At 47.9% G+C, this 23,856-nt stretch overlaps 1 protein-coding gene across 2 annotated transcripts in view; it reads left to right on the forward strand.

Annotated features, from left to right (window-relative positions):
- The first annotated feature begins 4,202 nt into the window (after positions 1–4,202).
- Positions 4,203–23,856, forward strand: part of LOC121579285 (sodium/calcium exchanger 2-like) — a 32,581-nt gene continuing 12,927 nt past the window's right edge. For both annotated transcript variants that reach the window (XM_041893750.2, XM_041893751.2), the window contains exons 1-8: positions 4,203–4,267; positions 5,100–5,524; positions 5,821–5,958; positions 6,822–7,049; positions 7,223–7,504; positions 7,810–8,265; positions 14,913–15,277; positions 17,505–17,608. In XM_041893750.2, coding sequence (XP_041749684.1) covers positions 5,162–5,524; positions 5,821–5,958; positions 6,822–7,049; positions 7,223–7,504; positions 7,810–8,265; positions 14,913–15,277; positions 17,505–17,608 — 1,936 coding nt within the window. In that variant the 5' untranslated portion in view covers positions 4,203–4,267; positions 5,100–5,161. The remainder of the gene's footprint in view (positions 4,268–5,099; positions 5,525–5,820; positions 5,959–6,821; positions 7,050–7,222; positions 7,505–7,809; positions 8,266–14,912; positions 15,278–17,504; positions 17,609–23,856) is intronic.

Here is a 23,856-nt window from a genome sequence, read left to right on the forward strand (position 1 = left end):
ACTGTATATATTCAGTTTCAATATTGTAGATATTGCATTCATTGTCTGTGTATCAAGTTTATAAACCATCATTTCAAGTTAATCAAAGTTTCATATATTCAACTTATCAGATGCATTCAGATTCAGTTTTCAAATTCAGTTCTAAATTCAGATGGAAAACCACAGGCAACATCCTGGTACTTTGACAGTCAGGAAAGGTAGAGGACAAAAATTGGAATCAAACGCTCAAGTTCAATTTATGAATTCAATGATTCAATTTGTGCATTACAAATGCAATAATATTACATTAAAATACAATATCCTAATACAAATTCAAAATTATGGAATTCAAATACAATTTCTGTTAGCACTGAAATCACTCCATAAGTGGGCTGCATTTGGCCACATAAGACTACTAAAACACAGTCAGGGTCTCACAGATCTAAACAAGGAGGCGCAAACAGCTAAGCAGCAGCAGCCACAATCCCAACAGTTTGCCCCCTGCAGATCGGAGACCACATCTGCTGAGCAGAGAGACTGAAACACAACGGAAGTCATAAGCCCATAAAAGCTCACACCCATTGTGATCTTAAAACACACTCTAGCCAGGGAACTACAGTGCATTCGGAAAGTATTCAGACTCCTTGACGTTTTCCACATTTTGTTTCAATACAGCCTTATTCTACAATGGATTAAATTGTTTTTTCCCCCTCATCAATCTACACACAATATCCCATAATGACAAAGCAAAAACGGGTTTTTAGGATTTTTAGCAAATTTATACAAAATAAAAACTGATCTCACATTTACGTAAGTATTTAGACCCTTTACTCAGTACTTTGTTGAAGCATCTTTGGCAGCGATTACGGCCTCGAGTCATCTTGGGTATGACGCTACAAGCTTGGCACACCTGTATTTGGAGACAGGTTAAAGAAGGATTTTTAAGCCTTGAGACATGGATTGTGTATGTGTGCCATTCAGAGGGTGAATGGGCAAGACAAAAGATTTAAGTGCCTTTGAACAGGGTATGGTAGTAGGTGCCAGGCACACCGGTTTGTGTCAAGAACTGCAACACTGCTGGGTTTTTCACGCTCAACAGTTTCCCTTGTGTATCAAGAATGGTCCACCAACCAAAGGACATCCAGCCAACTTGACACAACTGTGGGAAACATTGGAATCAACATGGACCAGCATCCCTGTGGAACGCTTTCGACACCTTGTAGAGTCCATGCCCCGACGAATTTAGGCTGTCCTGAGGCCAAAAGGGGGGGGCGGGGGTGCAACTCAATATTAGGACGGTGTTCCAAATGTTTGGTTTACTCAGTGTATATTGCGTTTATATCTATTCAATCCTCTCAGATCTGCACTGCAAGTGTATAGGTTTTACGGGCGAGGGGTTGTTTCTGGACCGGGCCTCAGAGTTTGAGTTCGCAGGCAGCTAGCTGTCTGTCGATGAGGTTTGTTTTCTGGTAGGGTGTCATAGCGGTGTCCTCTATTTGTGTGTATGGTGTCCATATTAGGACAGCCGAAGAGTCACAAGGAGTATTAAACTCCTTGTGTGTTTATGTATTTTGTGAGTCTGTTGATTAGTATTACTACATCTCTCTTTGCTGTGCTCTGTCACCTGTGCAGTATTCCTGTCCAGGTGTGAACAGTCGGTGGGATATTTTTGGTTCGGGCCCCTTGACCCCACAAACACACAAGCTGATTCTCTACACATTCTTTAAAGTCCATAGATGACCCATCCACATTTTCTTCACACATACATGCATATATGATCCATATTACATGCATGCATGCACAACCTCGCATGCACTGACTTACACAAACATACACTCAAGCATGCATGCACATTTTGAATACAGTTAGTGTGTAGAAAGAGGAGGAAGGGAAGCGCTACTAAGGTACACAATAGTAAATGTTGGTAGACAGAAGGTGCTCTTTGGTCAAAGGGGTGAATTGGTCATCAAAAAGAAAGGAGGACCAAGGCACTCTTCATATAATTAATTAAAATGCCTTTATTACTATGGCATGTTCAATAGAAACACGATTTTTTTTTAATCTGATGCGTTTCGGCTGTATGGCCTTCGTCAGGGAGTACAAAGAAATAATACAATGTCCTCTTTTGAACAGCTTTTCCAATTAGAATCTTTTTTGAAGAGGGAGTGGTTACAAAGTTGATTGGACACACCTAGTAAGCAATACTATACACATTAAAAAGTGAAATACTGTAACTATGTCATCATACAAATACAACTCCAAGTTAGAAGTATCAGAACACTTAGAAAGGTAGTTCTAACCTTAAATATGACTGGGAAAAGTGTCAAAAATAAGAAAGCAATATATTCCATAGTACACTAGGAAACCAGCAAAACATGAACAACAACAGTCTAAACATAGCTGAGGGCAATTGAGCACTATGTCCACTAGATGACAGCAAATGGACCTATCACAACCCTACAGGGAGGGTGAGAAATCCATATCTTCATTTAAACCAGGGTATTTAGTGGCCTGTAGTTTGTAAATCCAAAAACGTTCCCTTTGGTTTAACTGTTTCAGACGGTCCCCTTTTCTAATAGAGGCCGGAATATGATCAGTACCCATAGCTTGTAGGGAGGCAGGGTTACTATGGTGTAAGGACTTGTAGTGCCTTGCCATGGGGTAGTCTTCATTGCCTACCCGTATGGCGTACTTGTGTTCCGCTAAGCGGTCTTGAAGGCGTCTCTTTGTCCGTCCAATGTAGAACACCTTGCACTGAGGACATTCCAATCTATAGATGACATGAGTGGTTTTGCAGTTAATGAAATGCTTGACGTCATACTCCATTTTGGAATCTGTGTCAACAAAATACTTTTTCTGTGCAATATTTCTACAATGGTTGCACTGGTTACATTTAAAAGAGCCCTTGGGTTTGTGGTCAAGCCAAGTTTTCTTTTTCAAGCATGCATGCACATTTTGAATACAGTAAGTGTGTGTGCGTACTGACACACCAATTTAGGTGTCTTGAGTTGCAACCCACCATAAGGGTCGAGTGGTGAAAAAACATACCCAGACCAGACAATAAGTAAAAAGTAATTATACAATCATCCTCTTTAAAATATTTAACTGTATGTAGATTTGACTATGCGCTCTTGTGACCAATTTTAATGAATTGACTTGTAACAGTGCACAAAAAAAAGTCATCCTGCGACTCATCTGTACCCCTGCCGCAACCCACAAGTGGTTCCTGACCCACAGTGTGGGGACCACTGCCTAGGTGACATACATGGGTATTAAAGTTCTTACTTATTAACAGTTAAAATTAGCATTAGCCTAAAGCATAGGTCTTGTTTGTTCTAGCCCTGAAAATGTACCCCGTATTTAGTAGTGTAGATAAATATACATGTATTTGTAGCTAGTTACAGAAAAGTATCATCAAGAACCATTAAGAAGTCTGCCTCCATTTTGTTTTTCAAAGTGATTGTGGCAGCATGCTTGACCTGCCAATAGCCAGATTCTTTCCATTGTAAGGACCCATTTTTCATAATGCATGCTTATTGGGGACCAGTCACAGCCAGGCTTGGGCCTGGCATAACTAATTGAACAAGTAATGACCTTAAGTTCTCAATGAATAACACATGGTGCCACACACACCACCCTAGGATTACCTATGCAGAGGTAGGTGGGGGGGTTGGTGACAGGTGACCCTATAGGTGGCCTCACACTGTGACATAGACCCCCATGGCCAGTGGGCAGCTCCACTCTGGGGTAAGGATGGGTTGAAGTCAGATTAGTTTAGTGTTACCCCACCTCCATCTGACCTCCACCTTCAAAGGTACTCTGGCAAGACTTTACATTAAGATACTGTTTGAGGGGGGTGGTAAAGGGTTTTCCCTTTTAAAAGAAGTTTAGATATTTAGTTATTAGTTCATGATTTATAAACATATTAAAGCTATAATTAACAGTCTATAACCTAGATGTAAAACCTTCCTTTAAATGGTACGTAAATGAAGTGTTACCACTGCACCACCTTTAGCACTATGCAGGCCTCATATCGTTCTGTGTTTGAATGTTCTTTCATGTTTTTGTTTATGTCATTGTTACTGTTTGCGTCCTGCAGTGGTCTTATATCAGTGTCTTTATACCTTCTCTCTCAGTTTGTGTTTGTTTGTGCCCCTACTCTCTCTCCCCCTCCTCACTCTCTCTCCCCCTCTCTCTTGTTTCTGTCTCCTCTCCTCTCTATTAGATCGCTGCTGACTGATAACACTCTGCATTTGTCTAGACTGGCATTTGATACAGCCAGAGTGAGGTAACATGCATATTCACTGACACACTCATTAGTCCTTGTTCTTTTCATTTTGACGTCTATATTTCCTTACCTTGAGAGTGGTCTGTGGGCCAGAAGAGACTGCAATCCACGCTTTGGGTTTTGTTTACTAAGCTCCAGTGCCCAACCACTAGCATTGGCATTGATGACTGTAAAACAATGGTACGTTTCTGGAGAACTCGGGTTTGAAGTTACTGTAAGGTAATGTTGGACAATGTAGAGCATGCTAACTCAGGTCCCTTTACTTCCATTGTGTATTAGTCCTAGCTGCTAATATTAACCGTTGGTGACTGTAGCTAAGTAAACAAATATGAAACAAACTACTTGTTTAAACTTTATTTGTAGATTTTCAAGTTGAACATAGAGACATCGACAACAGTACAACATCCCCAGTCCTTAATCCACCCCACCAAGGCATCATACAAAAAATAGCACAAGAAACAGAAACAGTTAAAAAAAAAAAAAAAAATTGCAATAAATATTATACTAATAGTAATACAATTGTAATTACAGCAGCATTGCTGACATTCAGAATGTTAAAATAAACGACTTTAAAGTAGGTTGGTCAGGAAACATTATTTTTTTTGGGGGGGTGAACTATCCCTTTAATTAATCTCAAAAGTACCGCTATGGCATTCATGTATGTGGAGAGTGGCACAGTTGAATGTATTGTAGACCTTATTAACATACCCTATTGAACATTTTAGAGAGCCACATCCTCAACCCCTTTTGTTCTTTTGGACTCTCTCGCTCTCTCTTTCTCTTTCTTTCTCTCTCTCTCTCTCGCTCTCTTTCTCTCTCAATGTTCTCTCAGGAGAGTGTTTCTACCCAGCTGTTCCTCCGGTGACCACAGGCACCACCTAACTCAGGGATAGCATGGGAGCCCACCCTGTGTATCCCCCACTCCCATCCTTCCTCCTCCTCCTCTCCATCCTCCTCCTCCTGCCCCACCCGGCCACCTCTTCCTCCCACTCCAAGCCTCAGGTGGTGGAGCGGGCATCTGTATCAGGCACCCCATCTCCCCCCTCTGGTAACAGCACAGGGGGCAAGCGGGCGTGCACGGACAAGGTGATGTGTAGACCTGGCATCGTGCTACCTGTGTGGCTGCCACTCAGACCTCCACTGGCGGAGCAGACGGGGAGGGCGATAGTCTACTTCGCCTGCCTCATGTACATGTTCCTGGGCGTGTCCATCATCGCCGATCGCTTCATGGCCTCCATCGAGGTCATCACCTCCCAGGTGACCAGTGACCACTTCTCTCTTTGTTTTGTCCTTCTTCAGTCATTCCCATCCTGTGGTGATTCTGAAAACTTTCCCCAAAGTTCCCAGGTTTTTCAGAAGTTTTTTAGAAATGGTTCTGGGAATTCTCCGACCGGGATTTCTGAAAAACCTGGGAACTTTGGTGAAGTATCTGGAACTTTTGGAATACTGTCCTTTAGCATCAGAGCATAGGCAATATCACTGAATTGCTGGTAAAACACTAGCTACATGTTCCCCTAACTTTGATGTGTGTCTTTCAATCGTTGTCTTTGTAGGAGAAAGAGGTGACTATCACCAAACCCAACGGGGAGACGTCAGTGACCACTGTGCGGATCTGGAACGAGACTGTGTCCAACCTCACGCTCATGGCCTTGGGCTCCTCTGCACCAGAGATCCTTCTCTCTGTCATCGAGGTACGCCGGTGACCCCACAAACCCTTCATCACTACACACCATCCCAGAGTTTCCCCACTCCCCACAAACCCTATATACAACACACTACCCCAGTGTCCCCACTCCCCACAAACCCTATGCATTATACATCGGGTTAGGGCCAGGTAGGGCCTGTTTTTCATCAATAACTAGGGTACGGGCAGGGCTCAGGTATCACAAAATTGATCACTAACATTTTGAAGCTTAGCCATTTGTGCGTGCTCTGCTGCTCAGTACAGTCATATCTGACTATGATCATAACATGGTGTAGGAAGTGCTTCAACCTCTTCAAATATAAGACAGGAGAGATTATTTCACAGAAAATATTAATGTTCCTTGAGTTTTGTTGGAGTTTAGAATGACGCAAAGTAGCTAACAGCTAACTGTTCTCTCATGTCTCTTTATTGAGCAGAGCAGCCCAAGAGGAGCCGTTGCTATGGATACTCACAGACTCAGAGCACCATGAGCAGAGCGCAGAGCGAGCTGCACGCAGGAAGCGAGTGACAGACAGAGAGGAGCAGCTAATGCATTTACTAATAGAGGAAGTTATTTCAGATTTTGGGTTTCGGGCAGGGCAAGGCCTTCAATTTGGCAGAAGCAATCGGCCTGGTAGGGCCTGAATGGCATGGGTAGGGCTCAGGCTTAAAATTCATGCCAGTGCAGGGCTCTACACACTACCCCTGAGTGTCCCCACAAAACCTTTGTACTACATGCTACACCTGAGGGACCTTTGATTTGCTTAAATTCGACTGGGTTCCCCATTGACAGATACCGTAATGGAAGTAGCATAACCCGAGCTTATTTTGTTATTCAACTTGATTTATTTTCTGTCTTGTTGACGGCAGGTGTGTGGGCACAACTTTGACGCAGGGGAGCTTGGACCAGGCACCATCATGGGTAGCGCTGCCTTCAACATGTTTGTGATCATCGGAGTGTGTGTGTGGGTCATCCCCGACGGGGAGTCGCGAAAGATCAAACATCTGCGAGTGTTCTTCATCACAGCCTTCTGGAGCATCTTCGCCTACATCTGGCTCTACCTTATCCTAGCCGTTATCTCCCCTGGAGTAGTGGAGGTCTGTGTGTGTTTGTGTGCATTGTTTGTTTGTGTGGGAGGGGGGGGTGAGTTGTGGGTGTTTGTATTATTTGCATGTGTGTGTATTTGTGTGTCAGCGGGGGTTTCTAGACAGATTTTGTATGCATTTGTGTGTGTTGTTTTTAATACAAATGTTGTGTGTTGATTCTGCAGGTATGGGAGGCTCTGGTCACTCTGCTTTATTTCCCTGTGTGTGTCATCTTGGCTTGGATCGCCGACCGCCGCCTGCTCTTCTACAAGTACATGCACAAGCGTTACCGTGCCGACAAGCAGCATGGCATCGTTGTGGAAACGGAAGGTGACCTGGCGCCCAAGGGGATCGATGTAATCATGGACGCTAAGTTCTCGGATGGCAATTCCACAACTGGAAACTCCTCCAGTGTCTGCACAGTCTCTGTTCAGACTGGTAAGGAGCTGGACCAGAACAGAGATGAGGTAGGCTGAACCAGGGGATCAGGGAGAGAGAATGGTCAGGACGAGTCAGAAGAGTTTAGCAATATGGGAGAGTGGAGTGGGCAGGGAGATGATTGTGGTCCTTTACGTGTCTTTGCCCTGGTGCTGTTCCTTTCCGTGTCTTTAAAAAAAAAATATTCCTGTCTGTGTTTCAACCATTGTGTTAACGTTGTATTTCAAACATTGTGTTAACATTGTGTTTACATTGCGGTATCATTTTGCTAGCCTTGTATAAGCCTGGTATTAACATTTAGTTAATATTGTGTTAACGTTGTGACCTAACCTAGGTGGTACGCATCCTGAAGGACCTGAAACAGAAGCACCCGGACAAAGACCTGGAGCAGCTGATCGAGATGGCCAACTACTCAGCCCTGGTGCAGCAGAGGAAGAGCCGCGCCTTCTACCGCATCCAAGCCACACGCATGATGATCCGTGCCGGCAACGTGCTCAAGAAGCATGCCGCCGAGCACACGCGATGCAAAGCCGCCGCTACGGAGGGCGGAGCCCCGGAGAAAGACGACAGGGCCACGTGCGCCCACCTGTCCTTTGAGCGTGCCCAGTACCAGTGCACGGAGAACTGTGGCACCCTGAGCCTAGCGGTGATCTGTGAGGGTGGCATGGGGCAGCACACCTTCTATGTGGACTACCACACAGAGAATGGCTCGGCAAACGCCGGGGCGGACTATGAGTTTAGCGAGGGGATGCTGGTGTTCAAACCAGGGGAGAGTCGGAAGGAGATTAAGGTTAGATGGCGAGGAGAGAGAAGGAAGGAGAGGGGAAAAGAGAGAGGGAAACGATGAGAGGAGGAGGGAGATGCATAGGAGCTGTTTACTGTAGTTTTGAGTAATACTTCAGTCAACCAAATAATCAATCAATTAACTAATTGACTTGTATTTGTTTACAGTACTGTAATGACCTGACTAGATCATAAAAGAACAACTGTCCAGACAGAGGATTGAGTTTACGAATGGACGGTTTATTAAACCAAGGCTACTGTTTGGCCGTAGCCCACGCCAAATAAATGAAAGATAACCCACAAGCCAATCGTGACCTTCTCTTGTGAAGCCCAGACGTAAAAAAAGAGAGAACAAAGGCTAAACCTGGTCTTAACTTCCAATGCTCCATCCCCCTGCCCAACCCCCTCCACGCCACTCCGTCAACCGCCAGGATGCCCGGCATCAGAACATTCCAGGCATTCCCGTGATTGGCAGATAGCAGGTTGATTGACATGTCGGACCCGCGAACACTGGGTACTGGTAGGTACAACACAACCATCTACTAGCCTAACACATAACACACAGCTGTCTGTGCGGGTCGCTACACAGCCCCCACCACAAAGTCCCTCGTCCCCGAGGGAACAAACAAAGTCTCTGAAGCGACCCGGAGGTCTCCTTTGCCTGCGTGGCTGTGATGGCCGCAGAGTGCCCCTCTGGGAACCAGGGGATGAAGGCAATGACATGGGGGACAAGGAAGCGGGAACGGGTAATACAGTCCGTGGCTCTGGGGAACCACGCGGTGACACAGGGGGAGTGGGCTGTCTGGAGCCTTGTCTGCGGCACCTGGGGGTGGGTGCCTGGAGAATATCATTGCCAGAGAGGGGAATTGTGGGGGTTCCTGGGGTTTGGGGAGAAGAGGCCCCTCTATATGGGGATAACCTGTCCCGGTGCAGTGTCACCTTTCTCCCCCTGGGAGGAAGCTGCACCCGGTAAACAACCTCCCCTACCCTCTCCAGGACACTGCAGGGTCCCACCCAGTGACTGTCCAACTTGGGGCATCTGCCTTTTTTCCTTAGCGGGCTGTAGACCCAGACCAGCTCCCCAGCCACAAAGTGCCTTCCCCGGGTGTGCACGTCATAGTTCCTCTTCTGCCTCACACCTGCATTCAGCAGCTGCTCTCTGGCGAAGGTGTGGGCTGTCTCCAGGCGGTCCTGGAGTCTCCGGGCATACTCCGGCCCCGGGGAAACATGAGGGCTATCCAGGGGCCGACAAACGCCATCTCCGCAGGGGTACGGATCTCTCTCCCCAGCATGAGGAGGGCAGGCGTGCAGGAGGTGGAGTCTTGGACAGCGGAGCGGCATGCCATGAGGACCATAGGCAGGTGCTTGTCCCAGTCACGCTGGTGTTTGGAAGAGACGATGGCCAGCTGCTGTCCAAGCGTTTTGTTGAAGCGCCCACAAGGCCATCACTTTGAGGATGGAGAGGAGTAGTGCGGGTCTTGTGCATACCCAGCCTCTCACACATGGTGGCGAACACACGGGACTCAAAGTTTCTGCCTTGGTCGCTGTGGATGGACTCTGCAGCTCCAAACCTGCTGAACATCCCGCTGTCAGGCGGTCGACGATGGTCTCTGCCTCCTGGTCAGGCAGAGCATAGGCCTCGGGCCACTTTGTGAAATAGTCCATGGCCGTGAGCACCCAGCGGTTTCCACTGTCTGTGGTGGGGAACGGCCCAACTACATCCACTCCCACCCTCTCCATGGGAGCCCCCCACTGGGAACTGTTGGAGCTGAGCATGAGAGCGGCCTGGGGGCCCTTTCTCGCTGTGCAGCTGTCACAGCGGCGGCAAAAGTCTTCCACATCCCTCTTGTGCTGCCCCCAGTAAAAGCCCTGACGGAGGCGGCGCAGTGTTTTTGTGACCCCAAAGTGTCCAGTCCCCACCCCCCATGAGTACTCTGGAGCACAGCCTCCCGCAATGCTTTTGGGACCACCACCTGCCACCTCTCCTCCCCGTAGCTGACTCCTTCCATGCCCGCTGTAACACGCCATCAGCCAGCCGCAGTCGCTCAAACTTTGACCACAACCCTTTGGTCGCGAGTGAGAGCGCTGTCACCTCTTCCCATGGTGGCCTCACCTGCGCCTCTACCCACTGTAGCACTGGCTGTAGGTCTGTGTCCCGTCCCTGCTGCTGCCCCCATTCAGCCACGTCGACAGTCTGCAGCTCACAGCAGACAGGCCCGCTCGCCCGACACACTGTGGCACAGACCCCTCCTCTGCACACAGCTCTCTCTCCCGTCCCTCTCTCTGTTCACAGTGGCGGCAGCCGTCTGCAGTACAGGGGCCGACGGGACATGGCGTCGGCGTTGGAGTGGCGTGCCCCTGCCCTGTGCACCACCGTGAAGTCATACGGCTGAAGCTCCTCCAACCAGCGTGCCACCTGCCCCTCTGGCTCTCTGAAAGACATGAGCCACTGGAGAGCAGAGTGGTCAGTCCTTACAGTAAAGGGCAGACCACCCAGGTAGTACTTGAAGTGTTTGACGGAAGCCACAACAGCCAAGAGCTCCCCGCCGGGTGACACAGTAGCGGCGCTCATGTTTGTCAAATGTTTTGCTGAAGTACGCCACCGCTCTCTCCCCCCTCTGGCCCCACCTGGGCCAGCACCCCACCCATGCCCACATTGCTCGCGTCTGTGTCCAGGATAAAGGGCAATGTGAGGTCAGGGGGCGAGCACGGGGGCCTCGATCAGTGCACGTTTGAGGGTGTTGAACGCCTCCTCACACTCCACTGTCCAAGTGAAAGCCTTGTCCTTCGGCAGCAGGCGGTTCAGTGGAGCAGCAACGCTTGAGAAGCCCCCCGTACAAACCTCCTGTAGTACGAGGCCAGGCCCAGGAAGCTCTTCAGCTGACGCTGGTCTGTGGGGGTGGGCCAGTCTCTGACAGCCGCTACCTTGTCCTCCATGGTGCTGATCCCCTCCTTCCCCACTCGGTGGCCCAAGAAGGACACCTCTCTCCTCATGAAGTGGCACTTCTCGGGGTGGAGCTTCAGACCTCGGCAGCCACCCTCTCCAGCACACACCGTAGCGCCCCCAGGGCTGACTGGAAGGAGCTGCCATGGGCCAGGATGTCATCGAGGTATACCAGACACTGCTGTCGGGGGATGCCATCCAGCACCCTGTCCATCAAACGCTCAAAAGTATCTGGAGCGTTGCACAGGCCAAAGCACAGGACCTTGAACTGCCAGTGTCCTCTGTTAGTGGAGAACGCAGTTTTGGCTCTGGCCTCTGGGGAGAGGGGAACCTGCCAGTAGCCACTGCGGAGGTCTAGTGAGGAGAACCAGGAGGACCCCCTAACCAGGTCAAGCGACTCATCGATACGTGGTATGGGGTATGAGTCCTTCCTGGTTACCTCATTCAGCCGCCTGTAGTCCGCACAGAACCTCAGCTTGCCCCCCTTCTTCGGAACCATGACGACTGGCGTTGCCCAGGGGCTGTCTGAGGGCTCAATGAAGTCTGCCCGCTGCATCTCCAACACAGCCTTGTCTGCCACCTCCTGGCGTGCCAGCGGGATACGGCGGGGACGCATCTTGATAGGTCGAGCATCACCTGTGTCGATCTCATGCTGCACCAGATGAGTCTGACCCACCTCTTCCTCACTCAGCGCAAAGCTGTCTCTGAATTCAAACAGCAACTGCCTCAACCGTTCCTGCTGCTCGGGGTCAAGACCAACACAGTTCCTCCCCCATATCTCCCTCACTGCAGACAGTGTCCTCTCCCCTCCCATCTGGGGTAGCTGGGCTGGGGGGCCGCGGCCCGGGCTCACAGAGGACTGTGTCATGGAGGTAGCTGGGGGAATGTAACGCAACGCCGTAGGTGACAGGGGGGCTGGGGAAAAGTCACACCCAGATGTGGGGGAGGGGGGGCAGCCATGAGTCTCTGCTGCTTTAACTGTTGGAGTAAAGGGTTTGTTGGGTTGAGTGAATGTGACATTAGGGGCCATGGTGACCTCCGGCCCTCCCTGGAAGCTCAGTGTGCCCCTATTTAGGTCTAACTGGCAGCCTGTGCTCCTAAGAAAGTCCAACCCCAGGATACAAGGGTCCTGCACAGCCGCCACCCACACAGGATGACGCACAGTCCTGCCCCCTACTGTCAGAGTCATTATTCCCTTCCCTTTCATGGGTGCCAGCTCACCTGTGACTGTGCGGAGCTGCACAGTTGTAGGCTCACACTGAGTCCAACCTGGCACAATATCTGGCCTCACCAGGGTTACTGTGGACCCAGTGTCCACCAGGGCGGAGCAGGGCACCCCCTCCACAGTGACAGGGACATGACAAAAGTCCCCAACACAGGTCCGGCCCACCACAACAACAGGCTCCATCCGCTTGCCCTCGTCTGCTTCTGGGGGAAGTGGAGCCTTGCTTCCCGTCTGTGCCGGTGGGCTCCTCCTGAAGAAGATGGTGGTTGGGATAGAAAGCCAGGGGTCCGCACTACCCGGTCTATGCGGACCCCGAGCCGTTCCCCTGAGCTCTGGGGGACATGGGGCAATCTCGGCGCAGATGGCCTGGCTGGCCACAACCCCAGCAGACCGTGGGACCAGGGGCGTGTGTTTCGTGCCGCCTGTAGCGACACAGCACGAATTAGTTCTGTCATTTCAGCCACCCATGCAGGCTTTTCCGGCTCCGGGCTGCTCTGCCCCCCAGCTCGCACAGAGGGTCTGTCTCCCTGCACCCCCACCAAAGCCCCAGCTGAAGCCCCAGCCCACGCCAGCTCCCTCTCCAAAGCCATCTCCAAGGCTACCTGCAATGACTCAGGATGAGCCAGCTGGGTCTGTATGCGCAGCTCCGTAGGAGAGAGCGCCTGTATGAACTGGTCCCGTGCTAGCTCGCTCTGCACGGAGGGGGGCATGTGAGCATATGCCCGCCGAGAGAGGCTCTCAATGTCATTAGCTAGCACCCGTAGAGGCTCTCCAGGCTGCCTGCGTCTATTACTCAGTTCGGAGCGCAGTAGCCCGGGCTGTACACACTGTCCATAGCGCCTCCTCAGTGCTCCCACTAAAGCACCATAATCACGTCTGTCCTCGGGGCTAATCAATATCAAACAGGCCAGAGCTTCATCCGTGAGGCATAAAGCCAACTGCAGTGCCCTATCTTCATCCGACCACCCCCTAAAATGAGCTAACAGTTCAAACTGAGCATGAAAAGCTTCCCAATCCGCCTTACCGGAATACTTCGGGGGTCTTAACGGATACGGACGCAGCCGGGAACTGGGCGCCGCCATGTTTGTTTACATCCTGAGCCCCAGATTCCTCGTCCCGCCGCGTCGACATCACCCCTTCGGTCCGCCCACCAGAATCGCGCGAAACACAGTCGACGAAGCACTCATGCCCGCTTCAGCCGCCATCACTCTAACGTCCTCCCTCAAGCGGCCTCTGGGCTCCGATGCCCTGGCGATCTCCTCAGCCAGAACCCCCCGACGTCCATGCACACGCACCTCCTTGGCCATAATCGTCCCCTACCTCCACCTTCACTTTCGGATTCCCTCGAAGCATCTTCAACCCCGTTCTCACCTACGGTAGCTAGCCACAGAAGTCAGCTAGCTAGCTGGCTAACTTTTATCAACGTTTTTACTTCTGACACCAATGTAATGACCTGACTAGATCATAAAAGAACAACTGTCCAGACAGAGGTTTGAGTTTACGAATGGACGGTTTATTAAACCAACTTTACACAGGCTACTGTTTGGCCGTAGCCCACGCCAAATAAATGAAAGATAACCCACAAGCCAATCGTGACCTTCTCTTGTGAAGCCCAGACGTAAAAAAAGAGAGAACAAAGGCTAAACCTGGTCTTAACTTCCAATGCTCCATCCCCTGCCCAACCCCCCTCCACGCCACTCCGCCAACCGCCAGGATGCCCGGCATCAGAACATTCCAGGCATTCCCGTGATTGGCAGATAGCAGGTTGATTGACATGTCGGACCCCGCGAACACTGGGTACTGGTAGGTACAACACAACCATCTACTAGCCTAACACATAACACACAGCTGTCTGTGCGGGTCGCTACAGTACTTTTTACAAATAAAAGTACAGTACTTGTTAGCAACTTGTCAGGGCCTGCACCTCCAAAGAGCGAAAAGAGGCGACAGTGGCAAGGGACAATTTGCTCTTGGATGGATTAGAGATTAGTTTAAATAATTTCAGATGAGATTAGATTAAAGGCCTAATGCAGCTGTTTTTACTTCAATATCAAATCATTTCTGGGTAACAATGAAGTACCTTACTGTGATTGTTTTCCATCAAAATGCTCAAAAAGAAACAAAAATACCTTCTTAGCAAGAGCAATTTCTCAAGCAAGAATTTTGCTAGGACTGTCTGGGAGTGGTCTGAGTGGGGAGGGGAAAACTGAAAACTAGCTGTTATTGGCAGAGAGGTTTGGAACTCTCTTTCTTATTGGAGTATGTCAACAGTCAGGCTAAAACTCCATCCCACCAAAACAGGGTGACATTTCAAACAGCTCTTACACTAAAAGGGCATTATCATCATTTTCACAATTTCACCCTGGAAATATATATAGAACACAGGAAAATCACATTTTTGACTGCACTGGGCCTTTAAATAAGATTGTCTCAATACATACAGTAATCCCCATCACAACTTTTGTGTGTCCCCTGTCCTTTTCAGGTGGGCATCTTGGACGACGACGTCTTTGAGGAAGACGAGCATTTCTTTGTGCGGCTGCAGAACCTCCGTCTGGATGAGGGCGGCAACAAAGTCTCACCGGGAACGCCGCCCAAGGGCCGGCTGGTGGAGCCGTTAGTCGCCATGGTTATCATTCTGGACGACGACCACGCTGGCATCTTCACGTTCGGCGAGCGCGTGCTGCGAGTGAGCGAGAGCTCGGGTACGATGGTACTGACGGTGGTGCGGAACTCGGGCTCGCGGGGCACCGTGATGCTGCCCTACCGCACTGAGGACGGCAGCGCCCGTGCCGGCGTGGACTACGAGGAGACCAAGGGCGAGCTTGAGTTCTCCAACGAACAGACCAGGTGAGGCTATGCCAACTCTCTAAAGTAGGGGGACGGTACCCAGCGGGAAAAACTGTTTGAAACGGCGTCATTACAACCAAATTACAACCTGTTGGTTGTAAACTAGTTATAATCTGGTTGTAATTACATATTTTCAACCAGATGTCTATGCTAGGTAGTCTCTTTTAACAGTCAAGAACCTATAGCCTGGTACATGAGGTTTGACCAGGGAAGGGTTACTCTGGATTTTGCTAGCCACAGTATCTACTGATTGCTGCTCTTTCCTTTTAAATGGTGTCTTATTACACCTGGAAAACCAGTTGTGTGCACTTAGTTACACAAACAAATCAATGATGTGCAGACAGGGAGCTGAGAAATCCAGTAGACACTGTGGCTCCAAAACAAGGTTGCCTAATGCCTACTCTCTCCGCTAAAGCACCAGATGGAAGGTTTGTTAGCACATGTTAGCCCATGTTCTCATGCCAATATGAGTGTTTAAGGTACTGTTTATCTGTTGTTTAGTTCATGTGTGTATTTGTGTGTGTGTGTGTGTTGTGTATGTGATGCACTGTGAATTATTTAGCCTCCACTATGTGTACAATTATTTATTCCACCTCAGCTACTGATGTGATTTAAATGGCAGGGTGTTTGTTAATGTTTCAGAGGGTAGGAAATTATTGTTTGCTTGCTTCACGGGACTGTCGCGAGGCCTCTCCATCACGGTTGACAACTCCAGGTGTTCACCTCCCAGAGTGCAAAGAACCTTGGCGTGATCCTGGACAACACCCTGTCGTTCTCCGAAAACATCAAAGCAGTGACTCGCTCCTGCAGGTTCATGCTCTACAACATCCATAGAGTACGACCCTACCTCACACAGGAAGTGGCACAGGTTCTAATCCATGTCATCTCCCGTCTGGACTACTGCAACTCTCTGTTGGCTGGGTTCCCCGCTTGTGCAATCAAACCCCTGCAACTTATCCAGAACGCGGCAGCCCGCCTGGTGTTCAACATGCCCATGTTCTCCCATGTCACCCCGCTCCTCTGCACATTCCACTGGTTCCAGTCGAAGCCTGTGTCCACTACATGGTGCTTGCCTATGGAGCAGCAGAAATTAAACCCTTGCATTTTGTGAACTAACACTCGCACTTATTAATAATAATAATAATAATAATAATAATATTGAGGAACAATTGAAGAGTTTCATTCCAAAACGCTATATATCCATTTTCAGAAATGTTTGTAAATTAGCTTTTATTGTTTAAAGAAATTATGAAAGAGATTGGTGTGTTTTTTCACTGTCTAATCATGGCATAGGGTTGTTCAATGTCAGACATGTATTTGTTTAAAATCTGTTACTTGATCGTTTCATTTCAGAGAGACAAATAATATTTTTATTTTATTTTTATGCTATATATCCACGTCACTCTCAGAGAAATAAGTAGTACTGCTAGGTTTTACACAGTCAACTGTAACAAATAACTACATTTTTAATAAAGAACTGTACAAATTACACATTTGTGACAGAAATAAATAAATAATAATTCAATACAGTTATGAGATCTGGATATAAAACATTTTCATTTGACATTTTTGTCATTTAGCAGATGCTCTTATCCAGAGTGACTTACAGTAAGTGCATTCATCTTAAGATAGAGAGGCGAGACAACCACATGTCACAGTCAAATATACAGGATACGAACATTCCATTCCAGCTAAACAATGGATATACTGTATAGTGTTTAGCAAAAGAACACATCTAAAATCTATGAATAAGAAAATCTGAGAACATTAATATTTTACACACATATGAAGGTACCCATAAGCAATCATTTCTGATGAAAAAACACGTGAAAAATGTGTGGATATAGCGTTTTGGAAATACTCTTAATTTGTACTTACTATTACTGAGATATGTGGTTGTCTCGCCTAGCTATCTTAAGATGAATGCACTAACTAAGTCGCTCTGGATAAGTGTCTGCTAAATGTGTGTGTGTGTGTGCGTGCATGCGCCCGTGTGTGTGTTTGTAGTTGTATTATTCAACAAAATATTTATCGTTGGTGTCCTGTGATTGTTGTGATCATAACATGTTTTCCTTTTATCCTCATCAAAAGTGTTTAAAAAGTCTGCAAATATAACAATGTGTATTGATGACAACCCTCTTCTCTATCTCTGTGTGTGTGTGGGTGCATGCATGTGTGTGTGTGTGTGTACACATGTGTGGGTACATGCTTGCATGTCTCTCCACAGTCAGACTCTACAGGTACGCATTGTAAATGTGGAGGAATATGAGAAGCAGGAAAACTTCTTCATTGTGCTGGAAGAGCCCAAATGGCTAAAGCGAGGAATCTCAGGTCAGTTGGGTATGTTGTGTGTGAGGGTTAGTGTTAGTGAATAAAATGGCCATCTCAAAAGGTTTGTTCAACCTACTATCCACTGTTACACACAGCGAAAATAGACGTTTGGCACATATTGTTAGAACCCTTTTACCACTACACTTGCAATCTCTCTGGAAGAGTTTTATAAAATAAGATAAGATTAAAGGGATACTTCGGGATTTACAGTATCTACTTTCCCAGAATCAGATGAATTCATGGATACCATTTTTATGTCTCTGCAGCCAATATTAAGGAAGTTAGAGGTCGTTTCGCCAGCCAATGCTAACTAGCATGCAAACACTTACCCTAGACTTCCAGTCATTGCGCTAATACTAGGTGCGTTAGCAACTTCCATCAAACTGCACGCAGAGACATACAAATGGTATCCACGAGTTCATCGGACTCTGGGGATGTAGATAAAGGGCTTCATTGCCAAAATCATGAAGTATCCCTTTAATTTTATTGTCCCTAGGGGAAAATCATCCTGGACACACAGCGTATACACTGCTGTATAAAAAAAACGAAACTGGGCATTTTCTTGCAATGCGTAAAGATCTACGTTGGCTCTGCCAAACATTTCCCAAATTAGGGAGACCACCGAGGGGTGTAGCCTCCACTCCACCTGGATAAAAGATCTACACCGGAGTTGAGTCAACTGGGGACATGATTCACCCGAAGCGAGAGCATGTGCTCACTGCTCCCCAGCAATAGGGAGTGAGCCAAGATTAGAGTCTCTCCCTGTCTGTTAATTTTTTATTATTATATATATTTTTTTAAATCTTTATTTTAACAGGGAAAAACAGACTGAGACCTGGATCTCTTTTACGGCTGTGCCCTGTGTAAAACATGTTGACATGTACAGTTTTAGACATTGTGACGTCACGAGAGGCTACACAGCTTTCAGCGGGATTGCTCAAGTAGTGCAAGGAGACAAGGTTCAAACAAAACAAGGATTTTATTATAGGTCTTGGGAAATTAACGAAAATATAACAAAATTCTGTTCTCTTGTGGCTCTTTAAGGGTTAACAGTTCAGGGATGTCTCTTCCACATCCAAAGTCATAATTCTCACTCGCTCAGATAACTTTTCCCCAGCCTTACTGTAGTCCACGTTGCAGCTAGTGGCCAACCCAGCAAAAAGTCCTTCCAAATGTCTCTCACGTATTTCCACAGGTGCATATATCCAAAGGTGAGTATTTCCCAAAGGTAAGTATCCCCAAATCCTTATATTCCTCATGGAAGTGGACGTGCAGCACTCTTGTTCTCCAGAGAGCCCAGGTTGGAGACTGTGTCTCTTCCCTTCCCCAACCTTCAGCTCATCAGCTCCTCATTTGTTTCAGCTGCGTGGGAAGATTGGCCATAGAGGGGTGGGGTTCCCGACCATACCAGCAGATGGAGCCATAGCTGTCTGGGTTTGCAGCCACCTCAGGGGGATGTAACGTCCCTCCAGGACACAGCCTCTCGTGACATCACACATCCCCCTCCTCGGGACCGACGTCCCTCGTCGGGGTAAAGGCAGCGAAGAAGGCATCACGCCGGGAGAGGGCGTCCGCATTGCCGTGGTGCTTGCCAGCCTGCTCTCTCTTCAACTCCTCCACCTCTAGGACCAGGGACTCAGCCTCCTGTTGTCTCTCCTTGAGTTTCTTACTGAACGCATCAGCCTTGGTTTTAGCAGAGTTTAGCTTCTGTTGAGCAGCTTTCAGTTCCTTCTCTCTCTCTGCCTCCGCATTCTTCATCTTGTTCTCCAACACCTTGTACTTCTCCTCTGCCTTCTTCTGGACCTCCTTACTACTGCGCAGGGTCTCCTCACACTCCTCGATGGTCCTGCGCAGCCTCTCCAGCTCCTCCTGTTGCTTATGGAAGGAGCTCTGTTGGAGTTTAGCCTGGAGGATATCTAACTCTTCTGTCTTCATGTCTAACTGTTGCTTTAACAAACGATACCTCTCAGCGGTCCCCTTCAGACCAGACAGTTCTTTGTCCAGATTCTGTAGCTCCGTCTCTGTGTCGGTCTGGGCACCTGCCATCCCTATCAGAGCCCGGGCGGGAGTGAGTAATTCGGAGGATTGCACCGGAGCCTTCCCAGGATGAGTCTTGCCTCTCCGTTTCCGAGGTACTCGGGTTATCCTCTCCTGAGACTCTCTCCAGAGTGGGTAAAAGGCTGGGCAGTCTCGTCCAATTAGGACAGGGACGGGGAGGGAATCAACCACCCCGCCGTCGTGTGTATGGTTCCCCGTGTGCTGGTCATTGTAAGTTCAGTAATGGGGTATTCTCTGGTGTCCCCATGGACACAGGAAACTGGGAGGACTTTCCCCGGGGTCAGACACGTTGGGCCCACCAAATCCTTACGCACCAGGGTGGCCCGGCTACCAGAATCCAGTAAGGCCTCCACATCATGGTGATTCACAGTTACCGGGCAGGTGGGGGGTCGATCTGGGCCGCCATCTACGACTCCCAAGAGCGAGGCAAAACGGTGTGTGGGTGCTGAGCTGGAGGACTCCGCAGTGGGCATAGGTTCATCGGCTGGTTTCCCACACTGCCAGGAGATATGTCCCATCTCCCCACACCGGTAACACTGTCGAGTTTCCCCCTCCTGGTGTACTCTTCTTGGACCCGCCTGGTTTCTGGCTCCCCCTGGAGCCGGGATAAGTCCTGACGTGGCTGAGTTCGAGACCTTGGGGGTCCTTTGGACGGGTTCTTCCCATTTGTGGTGGGGCCGCACTCCTGGGGTCTTTTCGGGAAGCATTCAGCATCTCCGCTGTGGCCTGGTACTTTTCCACAGCTTCCACGGTCAGATCAGCCGTGGTCAAGGCCTGTTGACTGATGAACCGTTTTGCCTCATAAGGCAGGGCGCGTAGGTAACGATCCACCACAACGGCCTCCACCACCGCCGCTGCTGTATTCCTCTGCGGATCCAGCCATTTCCTTGCGATTCGGACAAGTTCATGCATCTGCGCCCGAGGAGGTTGGTCTGGTTGGAAGGTCCAGCTGTGAAAGCGCTGGGCCATACCAAACTTTGTGAGTCCATATCTGCTGAGGATCTCAGACTTCAGGGCATCATAGTCAGTAACCTGGTCAGGGCCCAGGTCCCGGACAGCATTCAGCGATTCCCCGGTTAGAAAGGGGGCTAACAGACCAACCCACTGTTGCTTGGGCCAGGCTTCCCTAGTGGCCGTGGCCTCAAATGCATGCAGGTATGCCTCAATGTCATCGGTAGCTCCCATCTTAGATATAAAGTCACTTGCCTTTATTGGGCGGGTATTTTGGACCACCCTCTGTCTCTGCAACTGCAATTCCTCTGCCTTCAGAAGGTTGGCTTTCTTTTGCTCCTCCAAGAGAGCCACGTTTGCTTGCATCTGGGCTTGCTGGCCAGCAACAAGGGGCTTTCAATATGTCCTCCATTTCAGTCGGCGGGGAGCCTACGGCCAACTTGGAAAACTGGGTGATCAAACCTTCGGTATCCTCCTCTGACATGCACTATTAACGCTTGAGCGTGCCTGTATTCTCCACCATCTGTGACGTCACGAGAGGCTACACAGCTTTCAGCGGGATTGCTCAAGTAGTGCAAGGAGACAAGGTTCAAACAAAACAAGGATTTTATTATAGGTCTTGGGAAATTAACGAAAATATAACAAAATTCTGTTCTCTTGTGGCTCTTTAAGGGTTAACAGTTCAGGGATGTCTCTTCCACATCCAAAGTCATAATTCTCACTCGCTCAGATAACTTTTCCCCAGCCTTACTGTAGTCCACGTTGCAGCTAGTGGCCAACCCAGCAAAAAGTCCTTCCAAATGTCTCTCACGTATTTCCACAGGTGCATATATCCAAAGGTGAGTATTTCCCAAAGGTAAGTATCCCCAAATCCTTATATTCCTCATGGAAGTGGACGTGCAGCACTCTTGTTCTCCAGAGAGCCCAGGTTGGAGACTGTGTCTCTTCCCTTCCCCAACCTTCAGCTCATCAGCTCCTCATTTGTTTCAGCTGCGTGGGAAGATTGGCCATAGAGGGGTGGGGTTCCCGACCATACCAGCAGATGGAGCCATAGCTGTCTGGGTTTGCAGCCACCTCAGGGGGATGTAACGTCCCTCCAGGACACAGCCTCTCGTGACATCACAACATACAGACAAGAACATTTCAAACATACAAAACAAAAACACAATTCAACAGAAACAATCACAGACAACATCATATTGATCCTCCATAAAAAAATGTAAATGGGCAAGGGACACCAGAGTGTCTAACTTAAGTTGGATCTGCAGTTTGTTCCATAAATAAGGTGCAAAGGAACTGAAGGCAGTCCTACCCAACTCTGTGGAGACCACAGAAGTCTAATGTAATCCACATCTGTGATCTGGTTTTAAAATTAGTATATCTAGTGGAAATTAATGATGATTTATATGGAGGTAGTTTTAAAAGAAGTGCTTTATAAATAAACAAGAGAGCATGTTGCTCTCACCTCACAGATAGAGAGGCCCAACCCACATGTTGATATAGGAAACAGTGATGAGTTTTGTAACTATCACCCGTGATAAACCTGAGTGCACAATGGTAAATAGCATCCAGTGGTTTTAATGTGTTTGCCGATGCATGCATATAGATAATATCACCGTAATCTAAAACGGACATAAAAGTAGCCTGCACAATTTGTTTTCTATTTACGGAGGACAGACAAGCCCTGTTTCTGTAAAGGAACCCTATCTTGAATTAGAGCTTTTTTCCCAATTCAGTAACATGTTTTTAAAAGAAAGCCTATCATCTAACCATACCCATAAGTATTTATATGCAGAGACCTGTTTAATTTGAATACCATCCAAGCTAGTGATTACAAAAGTGTTTCTAATTGAGAGTTTAGACCTAGAAAAAAACATGACATTTGTTTTCTTAGCGTTTAAAACAAGTTTAAGCTGTAAAAGAGACCCCTGTAGTATCCTAAAATCAGACTCCAACTGCATTAAAGCTTGGTCCGTTGTTGGAGCAATAGAGTACATCACTGTGTCATCTGCATATAAATGGAATTTACAATATCTGACATCATCACCAATGTTGTTTATATAAAGTGAGAACAATAGTGGGCCAATTATTGAACCCTGAGGGACCCCTTTAAGTAACTGTAAGGGGTCAGACTTGACCCCGTCGACCATGACGGCCTGAGTTCTATCTTTAAGATAGTCATAAAACCATCGACAGGCATCAGTGCCCAGTCCTATAGATGACAGCTTACTCAAAAGGATAGCATGGTCTACAGTGTCAAAAGCTTTTGACAAATCTACAAACAACGCAGCACAGTGCTTTCTATCATCTAAGGCATTTGCAATATCATTTACAACAAGCATAGTGGCCGATGTGGTACTGTGTTTAGATCTAAAACCAGATTGATTGGGGCAAAAAATACTGTTAACAGAAAGAAAAGATTGTAACTGTTTGTTGACTATAGATTCTAGGATCTTTGCCAGACAAGGGAGCCTAGAGATGGGTCGATAGTTATCCAAATCACTACCGTCACCTCCCTTATGTAATGGCACAACAAAAGCTGCTTTCCACACCTTAGGGATATTTCCTGTGCTTAATGTTAGATTCAAAATGTGTGTCACTGAACCAGTAATGATAGGTGCAGCACACTTAAGTAAGTACGGGTCTAAATTGTCAGCGCCTAAGGATTTCTTAGTATCAATGGCACACAGGGCAGCTAGAACCTCTGCTTCAGTTATTTTCTGGAAACTAAAAACAGGGTTACCATTTTTCAGAGTAACGGTTGAAAAGCAAGACGAAAAATCAACTAACTGGCCAGTACCACAATGGCCACTTTTCTTTTCAAATAAAAAACCAGCAGAGATGAAATGCTTATTAAAAGCATCACAAATATCATTTTTTTCACTTAGAATACAGGAGTCTGAGATAATTTGCTTAGGAAGAGAAACAGCAGAATTCCCCCGTTTCAGTGAATTAACGGTTTTCCAGAATTTTGCAGGATCTCCTGCAGAATCTGTCATAGCATTAAGGAAGTAATTTGATTTTGCCTTTTTGACAGCTGCAGTACATTTATTTCTCAATTGCCTAAAAAACAGCCAATCAGCTGGAGTACCTGTTTTCCTCACCAAGGCCCAGGCCCGATTCTTTTGCAGAAAAAGACCTGACAATTCAGGAGAGAACCAAGAACTGGTTCGGTTTCTTACTCTGTGATTCTTAAGCGGGGCATGTTTATCAGACATAGAGGTAACAATAGTAGAGAA

Source organism: Coregonus clupeaformis, chromosome 13, assembly GCF_020615455.1.
Source record: "Coregonus clupeaformis isolate EN_2021a chromosome 13, ASM2061545v1, whole genome shotgun sequence".
NCBI lineage: Eukaryota > Metazoa > Chordata > Actinopteri > Salmoniformes > Salmonidae > Coregonus > Coregonus clupeaformis.